The 13,308-nt window shown below is 46.7% G+C and overlaps 1 protein-coding gene across 2 annotated transcripts in view; it reads right to left on the bottom strand.

The window, feature by feature from the left end:
* The window catches only part of LOC306918347 (neurabin-2-like), a 70,723-nt gene that overhangs the window by 46,995 nt on the left and 10,420 nt on the right, over positions 1 to 13,308 (bottom strand). For both annotated transcript variants that reach the window (XM_079531243.1, XM_079531244.1), the window contains exons 2-6: positions 12,250 to 12,503; positions 7,592 to 7,760; positions 5,755 to 5,978; positions 3,393 to 3,616; positions 820 to 1,144 (exon numbers count right to left, since the gene is read on the bottom strand). In XM_079531243.1, the coding sequence (XP_079387369.1) occupies positions 820 to 1,144; positions 3,393 to 3,616; positions 5,755 to 5,978; positions 7,592 to 7,760; positions 12,250 to 12,405 (1,098 nt within the window). In that variant the 5' untranslated portion in view covers positions 12,406 to 12,503. The remainder of the gene's footprint in view (positions 1 to 819; positions 1,145 to 3,392; positions 3,617 to 5,754; positions 5,979 to 7,591; positions 7,761 to 12,249; positions 12,504 to 13,308) is intronic.

The following is a 13,308-nucleotide window of genomic DNA, read 5'->3' as shown; positions in this document are numbered from 1 at the left end:
AGTTCTAGAGTTAGACCCCTCCAGCAGATTGAATAGGAGTTCTAGAGTTAGACCCCTCCAGCAGATTGAATATGAGTTCTAGCATTAGACCCCTCCAGCAGATTGAATAGGAGTTCTAGCGTTAGACCCCTCCAGCAGATTGAAGAGGAGTTCTAGAGTTAGACCCCTCCAGCAGATTGAATAGGAGTTCTAGCATTAGACCCCTCCAGCAGATTGAATAGGAGTTCTAGCATTAGACCCCTCCAGCAGATTGAATAGGAGTTCTAGCGTTAGACCCCTCCAGCAGATTGAATAGGAGTTCTAGCATTAGACCCCTCCAGCAGATTGAATAGGAGTTCTAGCGTTAGACCCCTCCAGCAGATTGAATAGGAGTTCTAGCATTAGACCCCTCCAGCAGATTGAATAGGAGTTCTAGCATTAGACCCCTCCAGCAGATTGAATAGGAGTTCTAGCATTAGACCCCTCCAGCAGATTGAATAGGAGTTCTAGCGTTAGACCCCTCCAGCAGATTGAATAGGAGTTCTAGCGTTAGACCCCTCCAGCAGATTGAATAGGAGTTCTAGCGTTAGACCCCTCCAGCAGATTGAATAGGAGTTCTAGCGTTAGACCCCTCCAGCAGATTGAATAGGAGTTCTAGCATTAGACCCCTCCAGCAGATTGAATAGGAGTTCTAGCGTTAGACCCCTCCAGCAGATTGAATAGGAGTTCTAGCATTAGACCCCTCCAGCAGATTGAATAGGAGTTCTAGCGTTAGACCCCTCCAGCAGATTGAATAGGAGTTCTAGCGTTAGACCCCTGAAGCAGAGAAAGGTGTCTCACCTTGGTCTCCAGCGGGGGTGGAAGGGGAGGTTTGGGCGGTCTGGATGGGGCCGTCGGGCTCTCTCCCCTGGGGAGCAGAGGGGGGTCGGAGGAGCCCCCCGGCCCCACTGGGGGGTCCTTCAGAGGGGGGTCGGAGGAGCCCCCCGGTTCCGCTGAGGGGTCCTTCCTCTCGAACACGGCGCTCAGCTGCTGCACCGTGGGACTGACGGCCTCCCGGGACTCCCCAGCTGGGGCAGGGGGTCCTAGACCCTCAGAGGAGGGGAGGGGGGGTCCCAGACCCCCAGAGGAGGGGAGGGGGGGTCCCAGACCCCCGGAGGAGATAGGCCTGTCACAATTACACATTTAAGTTAACACCCTGAGCGCTCAGGACGGAGATTTATTGATTTCAAAACCGATCGCATCGCTCCACAGGCTGGGAGCGTCTGTTGCTCAACACTCAATGTTATTTTCCCGGTGGGACGTCATCGAAAATGTCCCCCCCCCCCCCCCTCCCCCATTTTAGCCGACGAAGAAAAGATAATGTGTCAGACGGCCCATCGCGGTCCCGTCACTAGTCGCGGTAGAATGAATCATACCTCCCGTTGTTGTCGATCGCCTCTAGAGTGTTTTGGCTACATCTAGCTGCTACATCCACATCCTCTAGAGTGTTTTGGCTACATCTAGCTGCTACATCCACATCCTCTAGAGTGTTTTGGCTACATCTAGCTGCTACATCCACATCCTCTAGAGTGTTTTGGCTACATCTAGCTGCTACATCCACATCCTCTAGAGTGTTTTGGCTACATCTAGCTGCTACATCCACATCCTCTAGAGTGTTTTGGCTACATCTAGCTGCTACATCCACATCCTCTAGAGTGTTTTGGCTACATCTAGCTGCTACATCCACATCCTCTAGAGTGTTTTGGCTACATCTAGCTGCTACATCCACATCCTCTAGAGTGTTTTGGCTACATCTAGCTGCTACATCCACATCCTCTAGAGTGTTTTGGCTACATCTAGCTGCTACATCCACATCCTCTAGAGTGTTTTGGCTACATCTAGCTGCTACATCCACATCCTCTAGAGTGTTTTGGCTACATCTAGCTGCTACATCCACATCCTCTAGAGTGTTTTGGCTACATCTAGCTGCTACATCCACATCCTCTAGAGTGTTTTGGCTACATCTAGCTGCTACATCTAGCTGCTACATCTAGCTGCTACATTTAGCTGCTACATCCACATCCTCTAGAGTGTTTTGGCTACATCTAGCTGCTACATCCACATCCTCTAGAGTGTTTTGGCTACATCTAGCTGCTACATCCACATCCGGGAGAACATCCGGTCCGCCGCTAAATGTGCTCCGCTGCTATAAATCGCTGGGCTCTGATTTAATGGATTAACCCATTCTGGGCGGGAACCACTTTTGGTGTTAGCATTATGTTATGCTTTAGGTATTGAAAAATAGCAGACCTACAAGCTCATAGCGCGCCACTCGGTGGCGCGCTACGAGCTTGTAGGTCTGCTATTTTTGAAAAATCGAAGAACGACATAGAAACATAGCTTTTTCAGAAAACTGTCAGGATGTAGAAGAACATGTTTTAGAATCTGATCTCAGGTCAAAATGGGTTAAATAACGGCGGGCGTTCGGGGTGTTAACGACTGTCAGCACACAAATAATTTCACAATTAAAGACTGAATTGTGTTTTTGGCATATTGGAACATAATGAATAAAAAACACATTTCTGTTTGCCTGGTAACAGTAGTAAAACATGCACAGGGCAGATTACGACAAATAACAAATAAATTACTGACATATTAATTATTTTTATACATAAAAAAGGTAAAAGAAATAGCGAAACTAGCTGATCTACAAGCAAGATTTGTGTCTTTTTTAAATGTATGAACATTTTTCGACATAGAAACAATTAGCCCATTCACTAAACCCCACCCCAAAAAGCGATTGACCAATCAATGCCAATCCAAATAGTTTAGCAACGGTTGCTATGCAGGTCAAGCTTTCTTCACTGCTAACATGCCTATTGGACAAGGATGGGTTGGGGGAGGGACTTAGTGAAGGGCTAATTATGACGATTATGAAAAAAGTCTCATATGGTTTCCGAACAGACGACGATGAAAATGACTGCGACTCGGTGTCGTTTTTGGCAGCAAATTGTGATTTTAGATTTAGCCATAGTCTCTTGAATGGTTTTCATTTAGTTTTAGTCACATTTTAGTCACCTGGAATGTTTTAGTGTTAGTCTAGTTTTAGTCGACTAAATGTACAGTTGATTTAGTCGACTAAAATGTGTCTTGGTGGGCCTTGATGCTGTCGTAATCAGTGTTTTTACACTTGCTGAAAATAGCTGATCTACAAGCTCACAACGCGTCGCAACCAAGAGTAAAAGGACTTATACTGGATCTCTTGTCCACTAGTCCCTTCCTAACATTTTAGTCGTTTTTATTTGTTGACGAAATTGTCAGTATATTTAGTCTTAGTTTTAGTCGTCATAGATTCGTTTTCATTTAGTTTCCATTTAGTTTTCGTCTTAGTTTTAGTCGACGAAAACAACACTGCTGCGACTAGTCAGGCCTACCCAGGGGGCGGGACAGGGGCGTCGCCGAGGCGCTCCACCCCCCCAGAGGAGGAGGAGGAGGAGGAGGGGGGTCCGGGGGGTCCGCTTGGTTCGGGGGGGTCGTCCAGGCGGTCCAGCGCCTCTGTGGAGCCGTTAAAACGCGCCACCACGTCCAGGCGGCCATCTTGGAAGCCGGACGCTCGTTCCTTCTTCAGGAGGATGCGGTTGTTGGCCGCCTGCTTCTCCTGGAGCGCAGACAGACAGGCAGGAAGCAGAGAGACAGGCAGGAAGCAGAGAGACAGGCAGGAAGCAGAGAGACAGGCAGGATGCAGAGAGACAGGCAGGATGCAGAGAGACAGGCATGAAGCAGATAGACAGGCAGGATGCAGAGAGACAGGCAGGAAGCAGAGAGACAGGCAGGAAGCAGATAGACAGGCAGGATGCAGAGAGACAGGCAGGATGCAGAGACAGGCAGGATGCAGACAGACAGACAGGATGCAGAGAGACAGGCAGGATGCAGAGAGACAGGCAGGAAGCAGATAGACAGGCAGGATGCAGAGAGACAGGCAGGAAGCAGAGAGACAGGCAGGATGCAGAGAGACAGGCAGGATGCAGAGAGACAGGCAGGATGCAGAGAGACAGGCAGGAAGCAGATAGACAGGCAGGATGCAGAGAGACAGGCAGGAAGCAGAGAGACAGGCAGGAAGCAGATAGACAGGCAGGATGCAGAGAGACAGGCAGGATGCAGAGAGACAGGCAGGATGCAGAGACAGGCAGGATGCAGAGACAGGCAGGATGCAGACAGACAGGCAGGATGCAGACAGACAGACAGACAGACAGACAGACAGACAGACAGACAGACAGACAGACAGACAGACAGACAGACAGACAGACAGACAGACAGACAGACAGACAGACAGACAGACAGACAGACAGACAGAGGTTTTCTAAATCATTTGTAGAATGCATTTCATAAGATTATCCGGTAGTGTGTGCTAAACCCCTAAACTGCTTTGTCTTTTCATACTATTTTGAAAAATAAATTGAATAGTTCAACTAACCGATCTACATGGACATGTTGTCAGCTTGTAGATCGGCTATTTTAACTATTCAAAAATGTTTTTCACATTTTCAATTTTACATTGGGTATAATAGATGATTTTAGTGATGGTGTGACAAAAAGGGTGTTTAGTGTTCTCGCGTTGCAAAACTGTTGCCTCTCGCAATTTCCAAATGCTTCAGTCTGGAGCAACGGAAGCTCTGATCACGAGTAAAATATAAATGCTTCCATCATACAGTCTGGAGCAACGGAAGCTCTGATCACGAGTAAAATATAAAGCGGAAGTGGAGCCTCCTCCGCACTTCCGTTTCGTCTTTACAGTCGCGCAAATTTACCTTAACCCTTTAGCGCTATCATTTATTGAAAAATTAGGATCTAATTCACGCCAGCATTTTTTTAATTTGAGCTCTTATTTTGAAAAGCCGCCATTTCCGCTTCACTAGCAGTAGTCCTAAGTTAGGAATTCACACGGAGCTGGGCCGGCCTTGTTTACAATGTGAATCCAGACCGGAGCTCTGCAGAGCTCCAGATCGTCAGATCTGTGCCGTCAAAGAATCGCTGTTTTGACCAAAATGCCATCTGGGACAAGGAATAGGAGATACAGGCGATTGAAAGAAATGGATAGAATGGATTATTATGGCGACGACGATCTAAAATGGGCGATCCAGTGCTGTGCTAACAACACAGCTAGCTAACCGGCTAACGTGAGTAGCATTTTGGCTCGAGCAATCGAATGCGCTATAAAAGCGCAATTGCCGAAGGCCGTCGGCAATGGTGTCAGTATCAAAATTAGGCTTCAATTGACAAAGATCTTCGCCAATGGCGCTGAATGTATTAATATAAATAGAAATCATGGAAGCATAATATAGCTTGAATACCAGACTCTGTATAAGACTAAGTGTTTTAGGGTTAATTATCCCATTCTGGGCGGGAACCCCTTTTGGTGTTTTATTATTATGTTATGCTTTAGCTATTGAAAAATAGCAGATCTACAAGCTCATAGTGCGGCACTCGGTGCCGCGCTATGAGCTTGTAGATCTGCTATTTTTGAAAAATCGTGAAAATGTGTCGCAAATCTTTGAATATATATTCTTTCAGAGCGAACATTTTTAACTCAAATCTTTGTTTCTGGGGGGTCCCTGGAACAACATATTTTCAGATGGGGGTCGGCGGCCAATTACATATATTTTTGGGGGTCCTTGACATGAAAATGGTTGAGAACGACTGATATAGAAACATGAGGTTTTTCAGAAAACTGTCAGGATTTTTTCCCAGGTCTAAATGGGTTAATATTTATTATTATGGTGTCATGGTGGTTCCGACCTGCAGGGCGCGCTGTTCGAACATCCTCCTGGTCTCGTGCAGCTTGGAGAGTCCTCCCGCCGTGGCCTTGGCTCCGCCCCCTCGGGAGGCCCCTCCCCCCACAGCCTGGGGGTCGAAGCGGGTGACCCTCTCGGAGACTGTGGACCCCAGCTTGAGCAACGCACCGTTGTCCACGGTGTCGTTGAGACTGGACACCCTGGGGAGAGAGAACCTGACCTCTGACCCTGGAAAACATTATTATTATTAGTATTATTATTAGTATTATTATTAGTATTATTATTAGTATTATTAACACGTAGTCCGCCAGCATCTATTGATAACTTGTGATATAATTCACGCCAGCATTTTGTCCCTGTTGTTCAACTCTTATTTTGAAGAGCCAAAAACCCAGACCGGATGTTATGATCTTATGTTAGGGTGTGTGACGATGCATCATCAGTCCATGTTTACCGCGGGTGCTGCTGAAACAGCGTCGGCTCTGGGCCGTGGAATAAGCCTATCTCACAGAATTTCCCCGCCCTCTTAATACGCCCCCTTTCGGGGTTAGTGGTGATAGTGTGACGTCACTCCATAGACGCTACATGTTAACAGAGGTAATTTAAAGGCGTAGTGAAACGGAAATGGTGGACATTTTATTTTGAAGTTTCAGACGGTCTCAAGTTGAAACACCGCTATGAAGTTTCTGAACCAATCAGAGCGTCGCATCCCTTCAGGGGATGGGACGGTAGCTATGCTACGCAGGACAGCTTGTGGATGTTTGTTTACAAATCAGATAGTCGGCCAGCTTTACCAGTTTACTCTTATGTGGCTTATTTCTACCCTATAATGTTTTCAGATATTTTTTTTAGCGTGATGATTAAGTTGAAACCGAGTAATACACTCTCTGGATGTTATCTTGAATGGGAATACAAACGGAAGATTTCTGTAGCAGCTGTGCAGCCTGTGCTGGACGGATGCGGAGATATGGGGAATTAAACGGGTGAGCTTCATTTTTATTGGCTTTTATCGCTGTGGGCCTCGACACGTCATCACGCAGCACGTTTTCGTTTTCAGGAAGTAATACAAAATATTTTGTATGGACTTTTGATATAAAAACACACAAAAATGAGAATTTTCCCATTTTTTTGGCATCCATTGTTAGGTATGCCCATATGATGACCACGGAAATGGTCTAAAAGTGTTTTGTTTTCTCAAGGTAAGGTTTGTTCTATCTGTTCGAGCTGATTTACCATCTTGTTTGCTTCATAATAATATTGGTCTGTCACATTTTTACATTAGAAAATGTACTTAGATTCTCCAGAGAAAAAAACGTGTAAATGCTAATGTTAATGACACCACTATTTACCGGAAGTGGGCGTGGAAAGGGGGCTGTGAGATAGGCCTATTGATGATATGCACACGGCGGCCATCTTGCCAGCTAGCAGCAACCGAGTGTTGCTAGCAAATGGAACCAAATGGACCCTAACGGGTAATTTTGTCTCTGAGTTAAATTAACATTGATTTTACAATATAAATCGGGGGTCTCAGAGATAGAAATGCCATTAAATGGGGGGTCCGTAGACTAATGCATGTCAAACTGGGGGGTCCTTGAAATTAAACAGGTTGAGAATCACTGCTAGAGCCGTAAAACTCTTCTCTTATGGGGGGTCCCTGGCATGTCTTTTCTAATGGGGGTCAGCAGGGCTGATTAGTGTCAATTTGGGGGTCCTTGACATGAAAAAGTTTGGGGAGCTGTGCATCTCCACCAATACAACCACACAGTGACTCACTGCTCTCTTTAGCGCCCTCTAGTGGCGAGCTCTGCATCTCTACTACCAATACAAACACAGTGACTCACCGCTCTCTTTAGCGCCCTCTAGTGGCGAGGTCTGCATCTCCAGGAACATGCTCTTGATGCGGTTGACGTTGGACCCGTAGCGCCCCCCCTGGCCCCTCCCCGGGGGGCGGGGCAACAGGGCGGGCTTCTGGGACGGGGGGCGGGGCTTGTTGTTCAGGTGGTCCGTGGCCTGTTTGGGGGGAGGAGGAGGGGGAGGAGGAGGGGGAGGAGGAGCAACACTTAGTTATACCTTATTGACGCAATTGTGTAAAACATTGTATTGGGACTCCAAACAATAATCGGACGAAAACTCATGAATAATAACTTAAAAAAAAGGTACAATACATTAACCCATTTAAGGAGAATTCCGTGCTAGAAGGCTTTCTTACCTTTATTTGTAGTCGTTACGTCCCCACCAAAGAGGTCCAGGTGTTATTTGTAGTCGTTACGTCCCCACCAAAGAGGTCCAGGTGTTATTTGTAGTCGTTACGTTCCCACCAAAGAGGTCCAGCTCCTTATTGGCTATTTCCCCTACCATAAGCCCTAAATGAATTGCATTGAATGGGAATTGAATGGGGCTATGGGGTGTTGTGCTAATTCGCTTATTTCCATCGAAATAAGTAGTAAACTGTGCCGCTTGGGATATTATTTACATTATGAAGAGAGGATATATACAAAAAATAAATAATTTTGAGCGATGGAAATAAGCGAATTAGCACAACACCCTGCACTCATTTAGGGCTTATGGTGGGGGAAATAGCCATTTGGAGCTTTTGCACAAAATAACACCTGGACCTCTTTGGTGGGGATGTAACAACTACAAATAACACCTGGACCTCTTTGGTGGGGACGTAACAATTACAAATAACACCTGGACCTCGTTGGTGGGGACGTAACAACTACAAATAACACCTGGACCTCTTTGGTGTGGACGTAACAACTACAAATAACACCTGGACCTCTTTGGTGTGGACGTAACAACTACAAATAACACCTGGACCTCTTTGGTGTGGACGTAACAACTACAAATAACACCTGGACCTCTTTGGTGGGGACGTAACAACTACAAATAACACCTGGACCTCTTTGGTGGGGACGTAACAACTACAAATAACACCTGGACCTCTTTGGTGGGGACGTAACGACTACAAATAACACCTGGACCTCTTTGGTGGGGACGTAGCGACTACAAATAACACCTGGACCTCTTTGGTGGGGACATAACAACTACAAATAACACCTGGACCTCTTTGGTGGGGACGTAACAACTACAAATAACACCTGGACCTCTTTGGTGGGGACGTAACAACTACAAATAACACCTGGACCTCTTTGGTGGGGACGTAACAACTACAAATAAGACCTGGACCTCTTTGGTGGGGACGTAACAACTACAAATAACACCTGGACCTCTTTGGTGGGGACATAACAACTAAAATAACACCTGGACCTCTTTGGTGGGGACGTAACAACTACAAATAACACCTGGACCTCTTTGGTGGGGACGTAACAACTACAAATAACACCTGGACCTCTTTGGTGGGGACGTAACAACTACAAATAACACCTGGACCTCTTTGGTGGGGACGTAACAACTACAAATAACACCTGGACCTCTTTGGTGGGGACGTAACAACTACAAATAACACCTGGACCTCTTTGGTGGGGCCGTAACAACTACAAATAACACCTGGACCTCTTTGGTGGGGACGTAACAACTACAAATAACACCTGGACCTCTTTGGTGGGGACGTAACAACTACAAATAACACCTGGACCTCTTTGGTGGGGACGTAACAACTACAAATAACACCTGGACCTCTTTGGTGGGGACGTAACAACTACAAATAACACCTGGACCTCTTTGGTGGGGACGTAACAACTACAAATAACACCTGGACCTCTTTGGTGGGGACGTAACAACTACAAATAACACCTGGACCTCTTTGGTGGGGACGTAACGACTACAAATAACACCTGGACCTCTTTGGTGGGGACGTAACGACTACAAATAACACCTGGACCTCTTTGGTGGGGACGTAACGACTACAAATAACACCTGGACCTCTTTGGTGGGGACGTAACAACTACAAATAACACCTGGACCTCTTTGGTGGGGACGTAACAACTACAAATAACACCTGGACCTCTTTGGTGGGGACGTAACAACTACAAATAACACCTGGACCTCTTTGGTGGGGACGTAACAACTACAAATAACACCTGGACCTCTTTGGTGGGGACGTAACAACTACAAATAACACCTGGACCTCTTTGGTGGGGACGTAACAACTACAAATAACACCTGGACCTCTTTGGTGGGGACGTAACAACTACAAATAACACCTGGACCTCTTTGGTGGGGACGTAACAACTACAAATAACACCTGGACCTCTTTGGTGGGGACGTAACAACTACAAATAACACCTGGACCTCTTTGGTGGGGACGTAACAACTACAAATAACACCTGGACCTCTTTGGTGGGGACGTAACGACTACAAATAACACCTGGACCTCTTTGGTGGGGACGTAACAACTACAAATAACACCTGGACCTCTTTGGTGGGGACGTAACAACTACAAATAACACCTGGACCTCTTTGGTGGGGACGTAACAACTACAAATAACACCTGGACCTCTTTGGTGGGGACGTAACGACTACAAATAAAGGTAAGAAAGCCTTCTAGCATGGAATTCTCCTTTAAGACCTGAGGTCAAAATTCATAAACTATTTAATGTGAAGGAAACCCAAAGTTAGGCTTTGTATTTTGGCCTCCGAACCCCATCTGAAAACATGTTGTTCCAGGGACCCCCCATCTGAAAACATGCTGTTCCAGGGACCCCCCATCTGAAAACATGCTGTTCCAGGGACCCCCCATCTGAAAACATGTTGTTCCAGAGGGACCCCCCATCTGAAAACATGCTGTTCCAGAGGGACCCCCCATCTGAAAACATGTTGTTCCAGGGACCCCCCATCTGAAAACATGTTGTTCCAGAGGGACCCCCCATCTGAAAACATGCTGTTCCAGGGACCCCCCATCTGAAAACATGTTGTTCCAGAGGGACCCCCCATCTGAAAACATGTTGTTCCAGGGACCCCCCATCTGAAAACATGTTGTTCCAGGGACCCCCCATCTGAAAACATGTTGTTCCAGAGGGACCCCCCATCTGAAAACATGTTGTTCCAGAGGGACCCCCCATCTGAAAACATGTTGTTCCAGAGGGACCCCCCATCTGAAAACATGCTGTTCCAGGGACCCCCCATCTGAAAACATGTTGTTCCAGAGGGACCCCCCATCTGAAAACATGCTGTTCCAGAGGGACCCCCCATCTGAAAACATGTTGTTCCAGGGACCCCCCATCTGAAAACATGTTGTTCCAGGGACCCCCCATCTGAAAACATGTTGTTCCAGGGACCCCCCATCTGAAAACATGTTGTTCCAGAGGGACCCCCCATCTGAAAACATGCTGTTCCAGGGACCCCCCATCTGAAAACATGTTGTTCCAGAGGGACCCCCCATCTGAAAACATGTTGTTCCAGGGACCCCCCATCTGAAAACATGTTGTTCCAGAGGGACCCCCCATCTGAAAACATGTTGTTCCAGAGGGACCCCCCATCTGAAAACATGTTGTTCCAGAGGGACCCCCCATCTGAAAACATGTTGTTCCAGGGACCCCCCATCTGAAAACATGTTGTTCCAGAGGGACCCCCCATCTGAAAACATGTTGTTCCAGGGACCCCCCATCTGAAAACATGTTGTTCCAGGGACCCCCCATCTGAAAACATGTTGTTCCAGGGACCCCCCATCTGAAAACCTGTTGTTCCAGAGGGACCCCCCATCTGAAAACATGTTGTTCCAGGGACCCCCCATCTGAAAACATGTTGTTCCAGGGACCCCCCGTAAGCAAAGATATGAGTTAAAAACGTTCGCTCTCGTAGCGCGGCACCGAGTGCTGCGCTACGAGATTGTAGATGTGCTATTTTTGAAAAATTGTGCAAATCTTAATATATATTCTTTCAGAGCGAATGTTTTTAACTCAAATGTTTGCTTCTGCGGGATCCCTGGAACAACATCTTTTGAGATGGAGGTCGGCGGCGTATTCACCTTTAGCTAAGCCCCGCCCTCTCCCACTTAGACACTCCCACTTGGACACTTTCCAGCCGGGCTCATTCATTCCAATGTAAATATCATGGTTTTAACACATTAAATACTGGTTCATTTTTTGGAACCAGACCTTCAGAATCTCTTCCAAATCCGTCAACAAGGCCTGCCTTGCACTGGGAAAATGTGTGAGTGGCATTTCTTTTTTAAAACAGTGTTTTATCATATAGGAAAACTATTGGTGGAGAGGTGTGTCTAACCCATGTTATGCTTAGCTGTGATTGGACCATAGCAGTTTGGGGAGGGGCTTAGCTATAGGTCAATTGTGCATGACTCTCTACTCTTTAGTTTAGCTTTGTAGCAACCTACCTCAAACCCTAAGGTTACGTAACCCTAACATAACCGCAAGCATGGAGCAGCACATATCCGACCGCTGTTTCCGCCTCGGTCCGTCGGTGTGTCCTCTCTACTCTAGCATGCATGAACCTATTTGCATCGTTTTCCCGACTTGGATCACAAATCGGATCGACAAGATTTCCCAAAGAAAAATCCATAATATAATAAAAGTCGTACCTGTTTGAGAGCGGCCAGGCCGGCCTCGTACGCGTTCCGGTGAGGAGACGCGCTCCGCAGGTTGGACCCGCCTCCGGAGGAGGGGGCGGGGTTGTTTGGGGTGGAGGTGGGCGGGGCGTTGCCCCCGGCGACCGGCGGGGCTTCGGTCTTCATCATGGTTTGAATGAATCAAACGCACCCGAGGACTGAGGATGATGAGGACGAGGATGGTGGAAGCATTCTGGGGGACGTTTGATATTCACCTCGTCGTGTGTCTGTGGAAGAGAAACATATTTTAACGAGTAAATGATGCATTTATGTAGCGGCTTTATCCAAGGCGCTTTACATAGACTGTGCATTACATTCACCCATTCACCCATTCACACACACATACATACACCTTTACATAGATGGTGCATTACATTCACCCATTCACACACACATACATACACCTTTACATAGATGGTGCATTACATTCACCCATTCACACACACATTCACACACCTTTACATAGACTGTGCATTACATTCACCCATTCACACACACATTCACACACCTTTACATAGATGGTGCATTACATTCACCCATTCACACACACATACATACACCTTTACATAGATGGTGCATTACATTCACCCATTCACACACACATTCACACACCTTTACATAGATTGTGCATTACATTCACCCATTCACACACACATCCATACACCTTTACATAGACTGTGCATTACATTCACCCATTCACACACCCACCTTTACATACAGTAGATGGTGCATTACATTCACCCATTCACACACACACATCCACACACCTTTACATAGATGGTGCATTGCATTCACCCATTCACACACACATCCATACACCTTTACATAGATGGTGCATTGCATTCACCCATTCACACACACATTCACACACCTTTACATAGACTGTGCATTACATTCACCCATTCACACACACATCCATACACCTTTACAGAGATGGTGCATTGCATTCACCCATTCACACACACACATCCATACACCTTTACATATATGGTGCATTGCATTCACCCATTCACACACACATTCACACACCTT

Source organism: Electrona antarctica (genome assembly GCF_951216825.1).
Source record: "Electrona antarctica genome assembly, contig: scaffold_217, whole genome shotgun sequence".
NCBI classification, from domain to species: domain Eukaryota; kingdom Metazoa; phylum Chordata; class Actinopteri; order Myctophiformes; family Myctophidae; genus Electrona; species Electrona antarctica.
This window is presented reverse-complemented; position numbering and strand designations above follow the sequence as displayed.